The following is a 22945-nucleotide window of genomic DNA, read 5'->3' on the forward strand; positions in this document are numbered from 1 at the left end:
TCACAGATCTATTAAAAACTTGAAATCTGTATCAAGTATGAGAAATAAAAGTAAAGCAGATGGAAGACAGAAACGAGCCAGCTAAGGGTTGAAATTGTAAAAATTGTTAAAAAAAAATAGCAGTTACATTGAGGAAAGTGTCAGGCATTCTTGTAAATGAGCTTCTAAACACATTTTAAAAAAATAAAGTAAAAGCTGCTCATAGTTCCTTATTGTAAAACAGAGTCAAATCTAAGCCACTTAAAAACCTGTTGAACATATGTACAAACAATAACATTAACGATGTACCACTGAACATATGTACAAACAATAACATTAACGATGTACCACTGAACATATATACAAAAATAACATTAACAATGTACCACCAATATGATGATTTCATTTCTGATTCAACCCTAGTATTGATATAAAAATAGATATACATGAAAGAAGAGGCGAATAACCCATCACAGACAGCTAATTACAAAAAATACTTGATATCTCTCATGCTAGGGAGACTTGACATTTATGACAATTTTCTGTGATTTCTGGAACATGTGTCTCGACCTGAACGGTGGTGAACAGAAATTTGTGTTTCTGTTTCAGCATTGTATTGGCAGCCTCCAAGACACTTTGGTGAGATGAAGAGGCATCTGAAATATAATTCAACAAGTATTACATACATCGGTAAACTGCCTTCTACTTGAAGGTTTTGATATAGATTGAGGAAAATCAGTCAACCTCAATGGCTAAGGGTGTAACATGTACAAATGTATTTTTATAAAGTACTTAAAAATGTCAAGGGTTTTAAAGTACAAATATACTCCTTAATTATCCTAAAACAATTGAAAAACAAGTAATCCGCTTATTTAAATCCCTACTGTATCCCACAATTGAAATATGTGAAAGGTATTACTGTGGAAGGAATTTGTAGTACACATAGAAAACCCATACAGACTAGCAGATGAATCCATGCCTTGTCGCGTCTGACTGAAAACCAAGCCCTAATTACCCAGATGAAAGACCAGTGTGTTACTAATGCACTATCCAACCAAAGGCTTGAGGCTTTCACAAACACCTATCTTGCATTTTTTAGCAGAAATGGGTCAAGATAAGACCTTATCATCTCTTCAGATTTGATCTTGTATCCCTTTTCAAAACCTAAGCACCTTGCCTCATAACCAGCTTAAGCAGACTCAAAGCAGGAACAGCATTTTATTCATATCAAGATATTGAACATTTAAAAAATATCTTGTGCATTTTTTCTGTTTTGTGCACTATATCATTTGTTTGAAATGGAAAGGTTGGCTTAACTTACACAAATTTTAATTCACGTTATCAAATCATGTTTTTAACCTAATTTATGTTGAGCTGTGGCTTTCATCTACATTTGATCCTGTCTTTCCCCAACAGGCAGTGACGCAAGGCAACTCAAAGTATATTGAATAATAATGATGACATAGAACTTAGAAATCCATAGTAAAGAGACAGAGTCTTTGTAATCCTTTATATAAACGTACCTATCCCTAAGTGGATTGCAACAGCATTCTTGTCTATGGTCAATGCCCATACGCTGAGATCATGAGCAGTCTTTACTCCCGGTAAACTCTCAAGGTCAGCAATGATTTCACTGTAATCTACATCTCTTGGCACACCTGTAATAGACATCAATATGTCCATCAAATCATCAGAAATCAAATGCGTTTGTCAAATAAACAATCAATAAAATCTAATCTCTTGTTTCGTAACCTTTCCTTCAGTATAGAAAACAAAGTGAATTGGGAGATCTAATTTAAGGTAGAAAAACACCCATACAAATGTCTCTATACAGTATCACTGTCAGTGTCAGATAGAAAAACACTTGTACAAATGTCTCTATACAGTATCACTGTCAGTGTCAGATAGAAAAACACCCGTACAAATGTCTCTATACAGTATCACTGTCAGTGTTAGATAGAAAAACACCCGTACAAATGTCTCTATACAGTATCACTGTCAGTGTTAGATAGAAACACCCGTACAAATGTCTCTATACAGTATCACTGTCAGTGTTAGATAGAAAAACACCCGTACAAATGTCTCTATACAGTATCACTGTCAGTGTTAGATATAAAAACACCCGTACAAATGTCTCTATACAGTATCACTGTCAGTGTTAGATAGAAAAACACCCGTACAAATGTCTCTATACAGTATCACTGTCAGTGTTAGATAGAAAAACACCCGTACAAATGTCTCTATACAGTATCACTGTCAGTGTTAGATATAAAAACACCCGTACAAATGTCTCTATACAGTATCACTGTCAGTGTTAGATATAAAAACACCCGTACAAATGTCTCTATACAGTATCACTGTCAGTGTTAGATAGAAAAACACCCGTACAAATGTCTCTATACAGTATCACTGTCAGTGTTAGATAGAAAAACACCCGTACAAATGTCTCTATACAGTATCACTGTCAGTGTTAGATAGAAAAACACCCGTACAAATGTCTCTATACAGTATCACTGTCAGTGTTAGATAGAAAAACACCCATACAAATGTCTCTATACAGTATCACTGTCAGTGTTAGATAGAAAAACACCCGTACAAATGTCTCTATACAGTATCACTTTGTGTTCTGATAGTTGTTATAATGAATATTCAGAGTTTTGATTTTTTATAAGGAAGAACATTTAGAAGACAAAAATATAAAAGTATGGTTGATTCTTTAAGAAATACATGAATTTTCAAAAGAAAGTAAATCTTACATGAATTTTTTTTTCAATACTTTGAGAAAGAAAGTTGAACCCCCTTTGTCTTATTACTTGGAAATAACAATGTGACATCATGTCTGTCGTCATAATGTCACAAAGCATGTGATGATTTGTTTATTATACTGATATCACAAAACCAGTGATAACCTGTATGTTGTCCTGATATCACAAAATTTGTAACAACATATCTGTTGTCCTGATATCACAGAACAAGTGACAACCTGTCTGCTATCCTGATGTCACAAATTTGTGACAGCCTTTCTGTTGACCTGATATAACAAAATTTGTAATAACCTGTTTGTTGTCCTGATGTTACAAAATTGTGACAACCTGTCTGTTGTCCTGATGTTAAAAAAATTGTGACAACCTGTCTGTTGTCCTGATGTCACAAACTTGTGACAGCTTGAGGATTGCCGTATAATCACAAATGACTACATATACTGTAGTACCCTGCTAGACATACCTTCCATCATTATCTGGAGTGTGTCACGTAGAACAAAGACGGTGGTAAAGAGGACGATGATGGAGAACAGGAATGTACATATAGGGTCGGCTAGTTTGGAGCTAGGATCAGGCTGAAAATCAGAAAAACTCAAATTAGAACTTTAACAGTAATGAATAAGAGAAAATACTCCATTTCAAAATGTCTGTGAGACGTAAATGATTCTGCTCCTAAAGTATACATCTGATGATTTTTTTATAAACAGGGATGATCTTAATCAACATTTGAACTACAATGTGTCTAAATGCCAGTAAAGTTAACACAGATATAATAAAGTTTGTTCATATTGTCTTCATAACTAACATCCATAGACTGAATGTGTTGATTGTTATCTATGAATTATAATGATGACCCTAACCTTGACCTTTGAACCCAAACACATGAACTCATCTGAGGTGTTTTAGTGTTTGATAAAAATTGTAAGAAATGTAGGTGCTAGAGTAATAACTTTGAATCAAGATATGACAGATATGAGTAATAATCCTAGAAACACTTTCTTAATCTGGTACAAACCATCAGTTTAATGATGAGAGCTGCTACCAATACTCCAACACTCTGTATAATGTCGCCTATCACATGAATAAAAGCAGCTCGAACGTTGATGTTTTTCTTTCGGTGGTGTTTGTGGATTGTATGTGATTCTGTGGATGGAGTTCGTGGCATTAATTCTTGGTCAGTGTCATGCTGAAGTAGGCGCTCATATGCTGCATCATTAGGATGATTGGATGGCTTGTGAGAGTGTCCATGAGAATGCCCACCTCCACCGTGGGAATGTCCGTGACCAAAAGAAGCACGAGCAGAGGCTGATCCACAACATTTCTCAGAATGAAGCACAATACCCATTCTGTAGAAAAATTGAAGTTTCTATTCAAACCAATATATAAATTATTCATTTCAAAAAGAAAAATTTGCAAGAAATACATTAAGCTGTCCACAAAGATTTTCAACTGATATTTTGTTTGTAAATTTACCTTTCCATTTAAATTTAAATTTACAATGCTATAAAATTACTTAAATGGAAGAAATAGTTCTCAGAGTGACAAACATGACTCAAATACTGTCAAACATGATAAGCTGTGATTTACACAACATTAAACATCACTTTAGACAAGCTGTGACTTACACAACATTAAACATCACTTTAGACAAGCTGTGACTTACACAACATTAAACATCACTCCTAGAGAAGCTGTGACTTACACAACATTAAACATCACTCCTAGAGAAGCTGTGACTTACACAACATTAAACATCACTCTTACAGAAGCTGTGGTTTACACAACATTAAACATTACTCCTAGATAAGCTGTGACTTACACAACATTAAACATTACTCCTAAAGAAGCTGTGACCAACATTACACAACATTAAATATCACTCCTAGACAAGCTGTGATTTACACAATATTAAACATCACTCCTAGAGAAGCTGTGACTTACACAACATTAAACATTACTCCTAAAGAAGCTGTGACCAACATCTCGTCAGGTTTGACACTTGTGTAATGTCCTCCTGTTATCCTTTCCACAGCCATATAACACAGGACTCCTGTCACCAACCAGATGATGAACACACTGAATAAGGCACCAAGGACCTCTGAAATGGAAAAAATTATTGAGTATCAAGTGAAACTGCAATTCTGGAATATATACTCAAAGGATAAAGAGCCACAGGGTAAACTTTGAAACTGATTCTAGGCAAGACATTGAGTATAATGTTCAATATTTTAAAGTAAGAATGAAGATTAATCCATACAGAATAAACTGCAAAATCAACGATTTGTATCAGGTAAGTGATTTAGGAGTAATTCAAGGAAATTGAAAGAGGACTGATTGTTGGAGCTGGCTACTCAATACTGTGTATATCCCCATTTCTCTTTCCACAGCCCTGATTTTCCTAGGCATGGAGTTCAAGAATGAGTTTATCCTCCTCTTGAGAATTTTGGCCCATTCTTCCATGAGGGTTGCTCTTAGTTGGGCCAGAGGAACAAGGGGAGGCTGGCGTCATTGAACCTGTCCATCCAGCTGGTCCCACATGTGCTCAATAGGGGATAGGTCAGAACTGTATGGCAACCAGTCCAGTGGGTGGATATTGTTGTTAGTGAGAAAGTCGCTGCAGACCCTCGCTTGTGGGGCAGAGCATTATTCTACTTGAATGTGAGGTAGTTTTGCTGCAATAATGGGACAACATGGGGTCAGAGGATCTCATCTCTAAACCCAGTGACAGTTAACTTATCCCCTACCACAACCAGTGGTGATTTTACTCGATATGAGACTCTTCACCACACCATAATTGATCCACCCCCAAACCTATCCCTCTCTACTTCGCAGCAGTCGGCAAAACATTCTCCACAATGTTGGTATACAAAATATCAACATTTGCTGGAAACTGGGTGAACTGGGACTCATCAGTAAACAAGACCCGCCTCCACTGCCTCAATGGGAATATTTTGGGGGCATGTGCCGCCACCCAAGCCATACGCAGCTGGCGAGGAGCAGTGGTAATGGACAGGCCTACAAACTGGTGACATGACCAGAGACGAACGTCCCACAATCATTTCCTTACAGTTTTTGCATGGATAGGATAGGAGTACCCATAGTATGAAGGGCGATTCAATGACAGTTAGGTGCCGATTGCCCAAGACAAATAAACCTGTCCTGACGTTGTGACGTCGTACGGGGATGCCCAGACCTAGGTCTGTCAGCAACCCACCCAGTTTCCCTTAGATGTCTAACAAGACGTTCTATAGTCCAAATATGGACACTCTAAACTTCCATCAGCCATACCATTGTTTAATGCTACCAGAAATTAATCAAAATATCAGAAAATTATGTCTCTATGAAGACTACCTAATGGTATGCTGAGCAGTGTAACTCAATGTCACAAAACACTATGCACCAGAATTTCCATTTCATGCTTTCCATGGAAGACATTGTCACGCAATAAGATAATGCAACATTTGATACAGGACCATGTGCAAAGAAATAAAACTAAATAAACTGAAATCATGATATAAGTGTACAATAAGGACTCTAACATATGTGTATGTTAGTTTAAGACATATCTAAACTATTCTATTAATGACAGAGCAATTCAGTCTGTAATCAACAGTTGTTAAATCCTTCCAAACTTTGGCACCAAAACTGTGGTGATAAACCATTTTATTGGAGCCTTTAACAAAAATCAACACTGGGCCAAACACGCTGTGGGCATGATTATTAATCTTGGAATGTAATACTACTGCCACATCTAAACAAAAGCCATTAGGCAGGGACATGATTTAAATGACACCCATCAATTTATTAAGAGGCCAAATAATTAAGTTAAGTTAAACAGTTACTTACTAAATTTGTCACCTCCACGTGTTTTGTAAAAAGAAATCAAAGTACTGAAAGTACTGGTATGCTAAGACCATTAAAAAATAAATTCTTTGTTATTAGCTTGCTATATACTGAAACCAACTATATGCAATCAGTAAATCATTGCAGCCCATAAAAAATGACCAGCAGATATCAGAAATAACAAGCATAGTAGTATTACTTATGTAATACATGTCCCAAGTAGGCTCCAAGATGCAATGATAGGGAAGTTGTCCATTTCTTTGGATACATTGTAGGGAATGTTGATCATGGACACCATATTATCACTTTAAAGACTGTGTATCCTATTGGTTTAAGACCATTAGTTAGACCATCATGCAAATAACATGCTACATACAAATATTGGACAGCTTCATTTTCCAGATTGTTTGTAAATGACTGCATAAGAGTGCCAATTTTCTAAAACAAACATGACTTGTCACCATAACTTAAAATAGAAGATGCCTATTCTTCCAGAAAACCTGGTCTTATTCTCCTTGTACTTTTTCTGGGAATCTTCAAGTAGATATTGACTTTGTTCCAATTTTTCATGTTTATATATTCTTTGTTCTCTAAAACTTGTCACAAGATATTTCATTCCTCTTGTATTATCATTTTTTTTAACATCCTTACAGTGACCTTGAACCTTGAAATTTACAAGATGTGAATATCTTTTAGGTTGTGAAATTTGATAGAAAAACAAGGGTAATACAATGGAAAAACACCCACATGCAACTATCCGTTTTTTGACTGTGACCTTGATCTTTGATATCTGACCCTGAATTTCTAAAGAAACCGACTTCTCCTCACAAGGGATACATGTTCCAAATTTGATTAAGGTATACTAACTGGTCTTGGTCTCAATGCGTTTACAAGGTAATCATATAGTACTTATGCAAGTACTGTGACCTCTACATTCAATCCTCAAAATCATTACTATATCCTCTCCACATTGCCCAGGGATAACTGAAACTGTAATCCAAATGATAACTAATACCCCCATCACCCACAGCCTTAGTTATCTCCCCATGGTGACCTTTTGCAAAAAAAATCCTCTGAAACACAGCGGCATGTGCACATGTTCCCTAATATTCCTGCGGAGTTTTGTTGAAATTGGTCCACAGGTTTAGAAGTTGACCGACATGCAAAACCTGTCTATATTGCCCAGATGCCATGGCAATCAATATTTCCAGGGGAAAATGGTGCATGCACATCTACACATTGTCCCGAATATTACTGTAGTTTCATTGGAGTTGTCTAGACAAGATGTGTCTACAGACAGACAAACAGATGGATGGACAGATAGACAACTTGATTCGATTTACCCACCCTTTTGGTGGTATAAGAATGCACAAGAGTGCTTACAAATTCCATGTGGACAGACATCATGGAAAAATAATAATGATAATAATAAAAATAAAAACATGATAAAGATGCTTATATCTTGTTTTCTTTATTCAGTATACTTTCCATGCTTTGATCAGCAATGTAATCGTGTCATGTCAATATCCTAGTACAAGATTGCATACACAAAATTGTTGTAGGTAGACTTTTAAGACAAATAAAAAAAATACATGTCTAAGTTTAAATGAAGGTTTTAAACAGAAGTTGTATTATGTTCAGTATACAGTGATTTTTCTAGACAATTGTAAACTATAAACTCGGTATACAGCGATCTTTTCTACACATTTGTAAACAACAAACTCAGTATGCGGTGATCTTTTCTACAAAAAGTTTTTTTATATATTGTATATACATAACTCAGAAAAAAAAAAATAAGTAAATCTTTCTATGTACACTACAAACTCAGTATACAGTGATCCTTTCTACATAAACTTGGTATAACTAGTGAATCTTTCTACTTAAGTAAATTGAAGATTGTAAAGAAATTTACTACAAATGCAGCATACAATGATCTTTTCCACATTTTTTTAGTTTCTGCCATTTGTTGATTCTTCTTTTGTGATGGTAATTATATTGCCGCCTTTAGAGAGTACTGTGACCTTAAAAGGCAACATGGTTGTTAGCATATCCTCAAGTGATTAACCATCTTCAACATCTAATTGGAGGTCGGTTAGAAGGACGTTTTTCTCCACCATAAGGTCCTCAAATCCATTGTTGGTCACAATGGCCAATTCCAAGTTAGAATAATCAAGAGATACCTTCTACCATTCCAGATTTCATTTCTTCAGGGACATCCACCTGCTGAAAGAGAGTAAAGCAAATAAATAACTATATTTCTTTATTGCTATGATTATGTGCAAGAAATATACACTTCTGTATAAGCTTATAGTCTTGAACTTCCCAATAGGAGTCTATATTAAATATAATTAATTGTTTTGACATTCAGGACTGTCAAATTATGAAGTGATGGACAGCTAGAAAATAAGAATATCTTGACCATGGTCATACAGAGATTGAATCATAAAGTTAAATTCATAATTTATTTTGACGTTTGTATTTCAAAAATTATTATGACTTGAAAGGTAATGTGTAATTTAATTAATTACATTGGACCGTCATGCAATGGCAATGCCATTTTCATAATGTAATTGTAATTTCATTAATTACATCATCATGTAATTGAACCCATGCCTGTTACAAACAGTAGCTGTCCTAACTGATCCTAAAATTAAATTTGGCTATGTCTATCACAAAATTAATGTTGGCTGTCTATTACAAATGCCATATTTAGCTACAGTAGAGGTATTTCAAAAATGTATGTCATTGTAACTGAAAGGACACAATTAATGGTTACTTAACCAGAACTACAGTTCTGAACAAACCACTACAAAGCCTGGTTAACTGTACTAAGAAAATGTCTTCTCAATTAATCAATTCCATTGATTATTGACATCTTATTGTTGTACTTACAGTCACTTGAGTTTCTTAAAAATTGCAATTTGACTTTTAATAAGGCCCAAAATGATAATACTGCAATGTCTTAATTAGCTCTCGAGGGGTATTGGTTAGACTATTTATCTCATTTCATTCCATTCACCATGAAAACAAAACTCTAAAAAACAGTCGACAATTAATGACAAATATTGAGCCTAGGGCTGGGTAAAATTGATGAATCAAAAGTGTTGAACTGAAAGTGGACGCAGTTGACATAATACTGAAATTTCTGAGATGAACAAATACAGTACATATATCAAAAAGTTCAATTGTACCAATAATACTTTACACATTCACACTGGGACTTTACACATTCACACTGGGACCTAACACTTTGCTAGGTTTATCCTAATCTTTATTAAAATACTTTCCGGGAATCAGATGTTAATTGACATCTTCATTATTCCTAATCTTCATATTGTAATCGTTCACATGCATCACTCTTCAACAGAATCAACGAGACATCATGTCAGAAAGACAAAAACTAAAATTAAGCTAAAACTATATATATTAACTTCACATGTAAACCGCCAGAGAATCGACGTACGTCGATTGGATTCCGCCCGGCGACGGGCGGAATCACGGAGACGAAAAACTGCCAACAACAACAACAACAAGTAAACCTTAAAATTAGCATAGCTGTAGAGTTCCCGTACGATTTCATACTCTGGCCTTTGGCCGTTGGGGTACTTATAAATTATCTCCGATCAGAAATTTGAAAGAGCTAGACCTACAATAGCGCGGACAGTGACAGATATTTTAAAGTAAAATCGATATATTACCCAGACAGATTCCTAGATCTATTCACGGTAGCGTAAGTAGTACAGTACAATATTATGGATAAGTGTTTTTTCTGGTTAATTTCCGATATGTTGGGCCACTGACAGAAGTGACTGCGATGAGACCATTATGAAACGATCGTTCCAAAATAAATCCGTTTCAAAATACTGAAATACTTTACGGAAGCAACAAAAATGTGCTAGATGCTTACATAACATTTTTCAAATGCATACTGCTTCAAGGGAAAAGTCTTGAAAATATTTTGAAAAAAAAGTGCTATGGCGGCAGTGCCCAGCTTGCGCGTCGCCGTCAAGCCTAAATTCAATAGACGCGAAGGCTCATTCCAAATGAATTGTTGCAAAAAATGCAATTGATAGTTCAGTATAAGTATTGACTTCAAATTCAGCTAACATATATATATATATATATATATAGTGATACTTACATACATGAATTACCCGCCATCTTCTTTCAGCCGCCGTCTTCTTTCAGGGTCCAGCAGCACAGAGCACCCCGGCTGTTTCCGTCAAAATTTTATGCTACTCTAAATCATTCTTATTTTAGTTTCATTTTTATTTTCAACTACATATATCAGTATTTTTAATAGTTATCAACAGTATTAAACGGGAAGTAAATTTTCGAAAAAAGAAAAATAGAAAGATATACAAATGTATATGACTCCCACAATGCATCGCGCGGAAAAGAAAGTTAAGCCGCCATATTGGCATCGCCTCGCAAAATTTACCACCATAAACGTGAGTCTTTGTCATTGTATTTACAAATTTCGATGTCTGATTATCATTAATACACAACACAAAACATTTTCTTGATGTACAGGTAATGAAGAAAATGTCGATAAGGTTGTTTCATTTAATGACTAGCATCAGCAACTTGTAGGGGCGATAATCCAATGATTACGGTAATGTCCGGCAGATGGAGTAGGAGTAAACTTTCGATTTATGAACCAATGAAAACGAAGTACTGATACTCAGCCTCAGGGGCGATAGCAACATGCTGAAGAGCATTGAAAATGCTCTTAGCATAACCTGCATTGGTTTGCAAATTTTGATAAAAAACATAAACTATTAAGTTTGTGAAGAATAATTTTACAAAATTTTCCAAAATCTATTACAGAAAAAGTTATTATCAGGTTATTATATTCCTGTTTGCATCATATCAATCAATAGTGTTGACAGATGAGAATCATTGAAAGTAGCCCCACAACAGTTTTCACTTTGGCAGAATTTTGAAGACTGAAAAAAACAATGTCTCAGATGTTTTCAGGAAAACACGAAAGAACAGGTATTACCGGGTATGTACATTACTTGATGCTTAAATTATACTGCAAGACATGCACATACAATTATCTGACCAAAAAAGCTGTATCGTCTCATCTTTTAAATTTTAATGTGATGTCATATGGAAAATATCTGAGGATAGGTAACAAATTCCATATGTAAGACTTTAACTGTCTTACCATTATATAGCAGAATGTATGACTCATTGAATCATATTCTACAACATTTATACAGCAGCCATACTTTTTTTTAAAGAATAATTATATCATTTTTTATCCTCATTCACATTTTTTTAATCTTAAAGTACTTTTCTATTGTAAAATATATATTAGAACACAAGCCTATGACGTCAGTGTGAAACTTTAATAGCTAGCTGTCATCAGGCAGAAATATGCTTTATTTCCATTGAAATTCATTGTATTGGAATAGCAGGTGATCTAAGAAACCCATCAATCTCGAACAGTTTTATCTCAGGTTTCTGTCAATACTTGATGATTTCTGACGATATTTCATAAACAATCTACTTCTGATGTTTGTTGATTGTTTTTGTAAGAACAGATATTGTTATAATATATTATCCCAGTAATGTGACAAAATTTCAGCTTGTCTGTAACTTCTCTCCAATCTATAAACAGTAAATGTAGATATTTTAGAAGTCATCATCATCTGATTTTAGTGGTATTCACAGCTGCAGTGATAAAATATTACTGCTCTAATCACAGTCTCAATATGTTGCTAATACAGCAATTATTAAAATGTGCAAGTTCATTGATCTGCTAATTTGTTAAAAATTGATGATGTGCAAAAAAATGACTGTGCTAAATTAGAATTTCTGGGGATGGAGTTCATTTATAATGACTGTTATGATGACACTTTTATTGATCACAACAGAACTACGTAATTAAATCTCTTTTTTTCTTTTTGTATCAAACATGTTTTACATGAATTTGGTCAATTATGTTCATCCCAATTATTTTTCGTGTAAAATTAAATGATTTTCATCATTATTATCATTACCAAGTACAGTGACTTCATTTAGATTGGGCAAAGGAAACTAATATAAATGTATCAGATATCCGTAACATCTTCAGTTAATAGATTTTTTCATAAATAACATTTTTCAGCAGGAAAAATGTGTAGATACATGTTCCACAAAATCTTTAATCCTTAGTCTCCTTTCGTTACCCCCTCCCCTCTGCACCCACTTGACACAGTATTCCGGTCCATGAGCCATCAGTAATTGCCCTATTGGACCTCAGACCCAGATGATGGTTTTTTTTTGGTTCATCACATTAATGCTGTCAATATATAAAAGTCAAATCAATGACTGGTACAGGCTATCTGTAGAAAAGACAAGAGGCCCAGAGGGCCTGTATCGCTCACCTGGATCTTTATGACCAACAATACTATATCTGTGCATATGTTCCACTTTAGATGCTTAAAGCAATGACAAATTACTCCATATGGGTTCTGTCCCTTAGTAGTCAGCCCCCTCATCTGTGCAATGTTGAATTGAGACTTTCTTATGATGTTTCCAGTTAAATATAATTGATAGCTTTCTTTTAAATCAAGGAAAGAAGATGGTCAAACAATATAGCAGAAAAACTCTAAGTTATAGCTGGATGGATGACCAAGGAGGCAGACGCTTACTTGCCCTTTAGATCATTGTTTACAAACACAGATACAACATATTTGAGACTTGCACAAGTCAACAATATATAGCAACAATTAAATGTAAAGACACGAAAAATTAAGGTACATAAAATTATAAACCATTATCCCAACTCAAAACCAATAATAAAACGTTTCATGCATATCATTAGTGATGTCACCATGGTCAGTTAAGCCCTAGTTACTGGAGATATACTGATACATTTTACTGTAGGCCTATAAACACTGCATAGCAAATGGGATCAACTTAGAATTTCTTATTTATTTATGCTATAATTATGAAAAATCTTAAATCAAAATGAAAATCTGGCAATTCTCTTCCCGATCATGATTTCTGTAACTTAATGCTGTGAAAAGAACATAAGTAATTGGCTAACATGTAGTTTTTCACATTATTTAGCTCAAGCCTCTCAGACCTCCAGGGGGCTTAGCCTAATCTATTTTTTGGAACAGTGTGACATCACTGTGAAAGGTCATTATAATTGATTCCAAATTATGCCAAGAAAAAAACCCAGCCAAATATATTCCTTTGATAAGTCATTGGAACGTTCTATATATTTGTATATAAGCCTTTGTGAAACTTTGGTCAATCAGAAGTTGTTAATAATTTTACCAAATTTAACCCCAGTGACCTTAGATATTTTTATGGGTCAAGCTATTTTTTCACACACTATGTGGGCACTATAAAGGGAACCTTTTGGCCAAATATTATGATTTTAGGCCTTTAGGTTAAGCAGAAGTGGTTCAAAGGTTAAACGCATTTGACCTCTTTGACCTTATATATGGGTCAGGGTAATTTCTTTTCTCAAATATTAACGGGCATCATTGAGAACCTAATTTGGCATAATATCACTATCCTAGATATTTGGTCTGTTAAAAAAGGTCATTTAAAGGTTTTAACACATTTGACATCTGTGACCTTGAATATGGGTCAAGGTCATTTCTTTTTACAAACTTTGTTGGGCTTCATCAAAGGAACCTTCCAGCCATATGTAATGATTCTAGGCCTTCCGGTATTTTGGAAGAAGTTGTTTAAAGGTTTTAACACATTTGACCTCTGTGACTTTGAATATGGGTCAAGGTTATTTCTTTTAACAAACTTTGTTTGGCTTCACCAAGGTGATCTTCCAACCAAATATGATAACTCTACGCCTTTTGGTATTTCAGAATAAGTTGTTTAAATGAAAAGTTGATGGACGCAGGACGGATGGACAAAGACGGACAGATGGGCGAGGGACGCCACGCTATGGCATAAGCTCACATGGCCCTTTGGGCCAGGTGAGCTAAAAACTGACCACAAAATCACTGGTTGTGCAACTCTCAAAAAACGTGGCTACAAATGTGTTACTGGACCAGCGCTTTATTGTGGTGTGAGAATCCAAGAATCAATAAAGACAGATCATAACTCAATCATGAGTCAGCCTCAAAGCTAATCTAGAGGTCATGATCAATCAACTATGAAACCCTCTAACATACCAGAGTCAGCCTTATAGCTTATGTAGAGGCCATGGTCAATCAACTATGAAACCCTCTCACATGAAAGCTTAACCATCTAACATCTCTAGGGATCATGATCAATCAACTATGAAATAACATACCAGAGTCAGCCTTATAGCTTATGTAGAGGCCATGGTCAATCAACTATGAAACCCTCTAACATACCAGAGTCAGCCTTATAGCTTATGTAGAGGCCATGGTCAATCAACTATGAAACCCTCTAACATACCAGAGTCAGCCTTATAGCTTATGTAGAGGCCATGGTCAATCAACTATGAAACCCTCTAACATACCAGAGTCAGCCTTATAGCTTAACTAGGGATCATGATCAATCAACTATGAAACCCTCTAACATACCAGAGTCAGCCTTATAGCTTATGTAGAGGCTATGGTCAATCAACTATGAAACCCTCTAACATACCAGAGTCAGCCTTATAGCTTAACTAGGGATCATGATCAATCAACTATGAAACACTCTAACATACCAGAGAAGTACACAAGTATGGTGGAAATCATGACTCTCTTACTTTGATCTGGACAAAAGTTTGTAACAAGACATCATTTGAAAAGTAATATTAATTGATGTATCATTACGCCATATTATTTTCATTGTGTCAAATTTGATTTGACAAAGAGACTATACCATATATGGTGGGGAGAGAGAATTTCAGAACGGATAGTCCTTACAAGACAGTGGAAAACAGCCTAATTAGCCTGTTATCTTTTGGATTCTCCTATGTAATATTTTTGCATATATATGTCACTAGTGTAATATACTCTGGAGCATTTCATGGCTGTACCAGTCAGAAATCAATTGGGCTAAAAATGCACAATGACATTACAAAATGAATTGAAACTGGCCTCGCATTAAATGGCTACCTCTGTTTACTTTCATCCTTCATAACCTGTCGGAGTTATGTGACAGGAAGTTCCTTCAATTTGTTTTAATTTCATACCAGATTCTAAGAAACGTGTCTCAAAGCTTAAACTTTTGCTCACTAAGTCTTGCAAAAAATCAGATTCTAAAACTTATTTACCTGGTACATTATGACCTGTCTTACATATTTCAAGACATTTCTTTGTACTTTACTGTAAACAATATATCCGAGTTATCAGAATACAACATATAGGAATCCCTGGTCTGCTACCTAACGTCCTATACTGATAATATTGAAAACATTCCTTGTTTACTAGATTTTATTTGTGTGAAGGAAGTCGATATAATCTTTAACAGTAATATACACTTCACAGCGCTATCTTATTTGGTTTAGTGGCTAGCTCTCCCTATCAACAGGTATACCTCCAACACTATCATCTTTAAACTATAGTCACTGTCAGACTGACAGATAACCAAAGAAATTATCAGTATACTGTTGTCCTTATAAGTGAGCCTTGTCTCAAGTAATGATATCTTGCATTATCTATGAGGTCTCATTTTAAAATGAAACAGTTTTAGTAGGGGTTGAGGGTGTGGGAGATTTAACTGGAAATACATACCTGCGCGGTGGTATCCAAATGACATGTTTTTGGTGGCAGGTTTTTTTGACAGGTAGATGGCAAGGAGGGATATGAGGAAACTAATTAGGTCACTACCCAGGTGTAAGACATCAGTGAAAAGAGCGAGACTGTCGGACAAAACTCCACCTGCAATCAAAAAACAATTATAGTATATTAAATACATTTATGTACAGCAATCCGTTCAGTTATACCCTGAGGTTGGCGTTATACAGTAACCTCAGTCTCTTTCTAAGCATAACACATGACTCATGAAAACAGTAATCTGCATTATCTAATAAAATGTGTCATTCGTTACGACAGGACCTCACAATTTACTTATATCGTGATCATTATGAAATGCATTTCATGGTAGAATTTGTCATCTTAAAAAAAATTAAGATGGTTTAATTGGATTGAAATTTTTAACTGTTTCAAATTTTAATCATAATAACTGACTGATGTCATCATGAATATTCATTAGTGCTGTTCTAACCTAACAATGCAGTGTAGTGCTAAAATTTACCACGAATAAAAACATTAAAAATAACATACAGTAAACCTGTCATTGATGAATTACAATATAGAGAAATTTCAATGTGATAATTGTCATCATAGCATGGTTCTACAAAGTCTTTTTTATTGATTGTCTGTTGATCACACCGAAACGATGGGAAGTTTTCTAGTGACTCATCAATAATGACATCATAATTTAATGAAAAGTTCAATTATGGATGAATACAAGAACCTTGTATCCATTTCTCTGGACCACTATAGTCACTTTTGCTTAAACAGATGTCATATCTGAAGATATGCAGACTTTGATCAGATAAATGTCTGAAGTTTAATATCAGTGTTAAAAGTTTATATACAGGTAAATGAATACGTGTAGGTATCATTCTATGTCAGATGTCATAACGGTATCGAAATCAGCATCAAAATTATTTGTAAACAATGAAGCTGTATAGTAGATCTTATCTCTAGGATATGTGTCTCTGGGTTTTATCTTGTGTTAATGTGAAGGCCACATCAAACGTTATTAGGTATACCACCATCATAGTCCCTGTTTGTACAACACTCCAAAAACACTAAAACCCAATCGATGTCTTGTCTAGTGTACTACATGACAGGTGTGGGAATCTTTATGTTGTTTATAGTCATAAATAATTCATGTTACGGTTATATAAAGGGTTTTATTGATATATTGTGCCTGGTCATATTTTGCAAATAGCTCTTTGCACATGTTATAGATAATTTGTATTTACAGGAAGAATTTCAACTTCTAACTACTGTGGTTTATTTCCTCAATCACACATACCAGATATTTTAATGTCACCTATATATACAACTCTCCATGTGGATTTCCATGGCACCTCAGTCCATTTGGACCCACAGTAAACACCCTTCACGAATTTCCATCAGGGACAACGTATGATTGATAAAAAGTGTAATTATTGGTCTAAAGTAATTCTTATCTGACTCTATTAAATGTAATTTAAGTATTTTCCCCGGTTTCCCCTTGAAAATTGCAAGAAAATCATAGCAAGGTGGTCAACAGTGAAAACTTCTGATGCATCAACCAGTCAGTAGTTTGGCATGTTGCCAGCGTCAGAAAGCATCTTTCAGAAATAGAAACAACTAGATTTTTAATAATTTTGGAGGTCAAAACATTTTCTCAGAAAGCTGGAGGGTTGAAACACATAATCAGATATTAAAATTCCATCATGACTGAGTCCAAATTTATTTTTGGAGTCAAAACACATTCTCTAAGGTCTACTTGTAAGAGCCACGTGTACCTTTTTCACTTGTTTACATATATCTAGGAAAATTCTTTCCATTATAATTGATGACCTCTCTTTCAGCAAAGTAATTAGAAAAACTCCTGTCATGTTTGCTCTGATAGGTCATAAACATTACTGTGCCAATTAGTGAAAAATCTTTGCATCTAGGGAATTCAGAATTTATTAGGGCACTAATAAACAGCTAATTGGCTATACATTACAAATTTTGTTTTTGATCATACAACCTTGACTTTAATCTAAAATGGTTACCGACATTCTAGCTATCAACTATCCTATTAATATTGTTATATGTAATTTGTTTTATTTGTTTTTTATTTTATTTTAGACATGTCATCAGCAATATGTCAGTGACCCCACACAGGACCGATAAATGTGGAGAAATATATTTCAATAGCTTGTGTATATATAGATTGGGAACAGTGGCACTGTCCACCAGCATTCTCACTAAAGGTACTTATCACATTACATTAATTAGCATCCAGGGTTCCATTGAAATGTATGTTTTTCATTTATAATTTTAACAGTAAGTAATTGGAGAGACAAATTCATTAATTACCATGCTATTATATATGTATTACAACATGTATTTCTCCCAATAGATTTAAACTAAAATACATGAATATGATGAACATGTCAGTTGTAAGTATATAAAAGTATAGGTGTCATTTGTACAAGCTTAATCATCATTCAGGCCGTTATCTTTCTAAATTAATCTCACTGCAACCCTGATTGTTGAGGACTGTCACAGTTTATCATAATGATGCTGTCAATATCATGACGTACACATCGAGATGGCTGCTTTCTCCGATTGTTTTTAATTTTCCTGATATAATGACTAACGTTTACACCTACAACAGGACTGACATTATTTGCGGCAGGCTGGGTTTGATATATCAATGTGTCACTACATAAACATGAAGATACTACAGAATATATCATATTTCTGTATCATCTTCAGATAATGGGAAATACATTCAGTACAATATATACTGAATATAGTTTAAATAGCTTTCTGTATTATTTTGTCCTGTATTGATCAACACAAATAGACATACTATCATGATGATCCTAAAGCTTGCCAATGGTAATTTCAAAGCAGTTCAAAAACAAAAATCAGTTGTGTTTATTGGTCATAAATAATTATATAACGTCATAATTCTGGCAATTGTAGGCCTAAGTTTTTGTATTATTTAAAAGCCATTCATATCATATTGTTGTTACCATCATTTGTATGCTATCATGCTATTTCATTCTCCTGTATTAAGTTCACTCCCTAACTTTGAGTGATATGACGTAATGTGAGGCCCCTGGGCTTACTGTAGAATCAATACGGTCAGTAAACTGTATGTAACATTAGCATATATATAGTCATCAATAGGTGGGTAACTTTTGACTTCAGATCACAGAGTATATATCTGATCTTGTGAGTAATGCTCCCAGCCATTTTGAAGTGCATTAAGATTTCCTACTTTGTAATTCAGACTGAAAGACTGCAAAAGTTTGTTATCAGTGAAAGACATCCACATAAAGATGTTACTCCTATATTCTTAAACTTAATAGGCTCATATTCAAACATTTGGTTGAAAAGAAATTCATTAGATTTACCGAGACACTCCATTTGACTTTTTAAAAACTATACCTAAATGTATGCATGTCACATATTTCTGTATAAAGTTAACACCGGAAATATATTGACATGTCTCATGGCATTGTGCATTGTTAATCTGAAACAGTGCAGTTGAATTTCAATCTAGGTGTTTCTTTACAAAAAGTTGTTTGTACCTGCAAAACCTGTTTTTGTTAAATTAAAAAATTAACACATTTATATAAGTTCATTAAATCTGAAATATATTGTACACATTTAGGACACGTGTATAGTTATTGACTGCAACATATATCCTTGTACTTAAAGTTGTGAGGTTGACTTGCATCCATTATTAAAATAATCACATTGCTATGCAGTTCCCTCAGCTGCAGAAAAGTCATTAGTCCCTATAATGATAGCTAATGTAAACAACCAGTTAAATAAACCATGAGCCCGATATTCCCTACTGTCACTTACCAGTCAGTAGATAATATAATGATGTTGCCAATTTGCAGATTACTGTAAAGCCTAGAAAATTTCCAGAATATTATTGAAAAGGATGATTTCTGTATTTATTAGCAGAAAAAATGGGGCAAAGCCACAATTGGGCCGGGTTGCGGGATGAGTGCAATGTTATATGGTATTTATAAGACAGTTAAAGGTGTTTCATTTAACAAGAATTATTTCACTATGTACAATGTACACATTTTTAGACAGGGCCATAACAATCTGAACTTAAACGAAACAACCTAAAAACAAGTTGACACAGTATTCAAAATATTAGCAAATTTGTCACAACCTGGAGGCATAATTACTGTTCTGGCAAAATTTTGCTTTGAAAATTCCATGCAGAATTTTTTACAATTTATGGCAGAAGTACTTATCAATTAATTACTGAAATTAGATATTGTTTCCATGTAAAAAAAATACCCAAAACACTAAAATTTATCAGACACATTGAGGGCAATAGAAATGCCTGAACAAGGAAACAACATTTCACATTTATTTTTATATTGGAGAACATAAAACAACGCACACAAATACTATATAACTCTACAAGGTAGTTGTACATATATACATTATGTAGCTCCACTATTTAAACCACAGTAAAGCACACTCTGTATAATCATTAAGTAATAAGATGCAGGAAATTACTCACACGGTAATATATTAATAGTATTTAGATCACACTTGTTTTCATAGCAAACTTATATAACCATAATGCAGACCCTGTGACACAACATGTTGAGGTTACCATTATCAATAAATTACAACTTCTTTTATTCATTTTCTATACAAGTGAGATGTTAATTACAAACCTGAATTGTTTCAACCATGATTAAAATTATGACAGCAGATTTTGTGCAGAACTGAGTTTGGATTAAAAGCAAATATGTCTAAAATTGTCTATCAGGCGTGTAGGTATCATAGATTTTAAAATTAGAAGTTTTGCACCTGTACACTGAAGTCTTGTGATTAAGATAATGGAAAAGAAATAAAAGCAGCTGCACAGCTAAGATTGAAAGAGACATCATAAAAATATAACACAAGCTCTTTCCCAAATTTAGCTTTAGGGTGCCACAAAGTTTAAAGTAAAGTTTACTCATACTGAGAAAAAAAGTTTGGAGCAGAGGTGTCACATCATACATTTGAACGAGAGGTGGAAATTGCCTGATTTAGACCAGCAGCTGCACATTATACACCTAAGTTGATAATCAGCATATGGCTAGATGCTTTATTCCTTGCAGCAGATCTATATCGGTTTATTTTCTCTGTATACTGATCCAATCTGTGCCAGGAAAATGTCAGGTCTTTTTGAAAGCCTGGCTTAAGGAATCACGACTCTTTCTTACACCTTGATGTTCTAATCTTTGTTAATGGATTGTTTGTTGTTTATTACAGGTTCTCTGCCTCTGTGATTCTTCCTATTGCTAAGTGTTGTCTCACCAAGGAATATCAGTATTGTTGTTTTTGTGACATAAGGTGTCTGCATAGAGTTGATGGAACCATCTGTATTTTAGGAGACAGTTCCCCATCCTAATAGTACCTTCCATTAATGGTGCAGATATGTTGGTGTTCGCCTAATTTATCCCAAATACTAGGTATCCCTGGACTGACCTGCATTTGTAAGACAAGATGGTAAAGATGCTGGGTGGGGCCTACAGACTTTTTTTCATAAGTTTATGAATTTTAGATGTCTATCTTATACCCTGATAAGACAGGAGTATTACTTGTATCTCTGTACTCCAGCATTATCACACGAAACAATGATCGAGGATGACAGTTCTTCCAAATGGAGTGGGACTTTAAAGAGATATAGATATATCACTGCTGGGATATATTTTCACACACCAGATGGTTCTAGTCTATCAGGACCAGGATTCCGTCACTGTTTAATTATCTGTAGTTTGTTATAGAACAGGTCAGAATATATTTACATGTATTTCATATTTTTAGAAATCTTATCCCTTTTCTAACAGATAGGACTTGTCCAATCACAGAAAATGTGTACTATTTTCAGGGGGATCCTCCCAAACTGGGTTTGTATATTATCTTATCTATGACACTTTAATCATGTTTATTGCATTCACCTACTGTGAGAGTTCAAAGACATGCAGACTTCTACTGGAGCATAAATAGATACCAAGATATGTTACTCGTGCCAGCTCATTTGTTGGTTTTGTAGCTAGCTAACCAGGTATTTTATTTACAACAATATAGGATTTACTATAAGTAGTACTTAATTCATTTAAATAAAGTCACTATTTCTACCAATGACCTCATCATTACCAGTGCTACTTCATATGTCACAGACAATGGTATCCTGAAAACATTTCGTTATTCTCCAATTAAAACAAAAATCTGGTTTCAACATTTGTGTAAGAAATCAGAACAAAATTAAGCAATCTTTTATGAATAGAGATTATTGAAGAAACTTGCCCCAAAAATGGGGCCTAGATATGTCAAATGGTTAAACCCTTGGCATATAATAGAATATCATCTCCGATAAAAATCTGAGGTGCATGGATTGAGGTGCATGGTTCAAGGTGCATGGATTGAGGTGCATGGTTCAAGGTGCATAGTTTGAGGTGCGTGGTTCAACACTTCCTACCCATGGCAGTATTTTGTTTGACAAGAAGCTGAGAAATGGACCAGTCTGTGTAGTTGTAATTGTGTCCATGGGCAAGACACATCACTCTAACTGCTTTGGATAGCAAGCGATGGCACTTTAGTGTTCAGTGAGGTAGCTATGGCCACCAGCTACTACAAAGAGATCCACCCCCACCCTCCTCAAAATAACCCTGTCTTCATGTTTAC

General features: G+C 34.7%; 1 protein-coding gene across 1 annotated transcript in view; it reads right to left on the bottom strand.

Moving 5' to 3' along the window:
• Positions 1-486: 486 nt before the first annotated feature.
• The window catches only part of LOC132558315 (probable proton-coupled zinc antiporter SLC30A4), a 28717-nt gene continuing 6258 nt past the window's right edge, over positions 487-22945 (bottom strand). Inside the window, exons 2-7 of the mRNA XM_060222865.1 lie at positions 16244-16390; positions 4683-4839; positions 3757-4087; positions 3205-3316; positions 1503-1637; positions 487-635 (exon numbers count right to left, since the gene is read on the bottom strand). Of these exons, the coding sequence (XP_060078848.1) occupies positions 487-635; positions 1503-1637; positions 3205-3316; positions 3757-4087; positions 4683-4839; positions 16244-16390 (1031 nt within the window). The remainder of the gene's footprint in view (positions 636-1502; positions 1638-3204; positions 3317-3756; positions 4088-4682; positions 4840-16243; positions 16391-22945) is intronic.

The sequence above is a fragment of the Ylistrum balloti genome, unplaced genomic scaffold, assembly GCF_031769215.1.
Source record: "Ylistrum balloti isolate Yb309-2 unplaced genomic scaffold, AGI_CSIRO_Ybal_v1 Utg369658, whole genome shotgun sequence".
Lineage (NCBI taxonomy): Eukaryota > Metazoa > Mollusca > Bivalvia > Pectinida > Pectinidae > Ylistrum > Ylistrum balloti.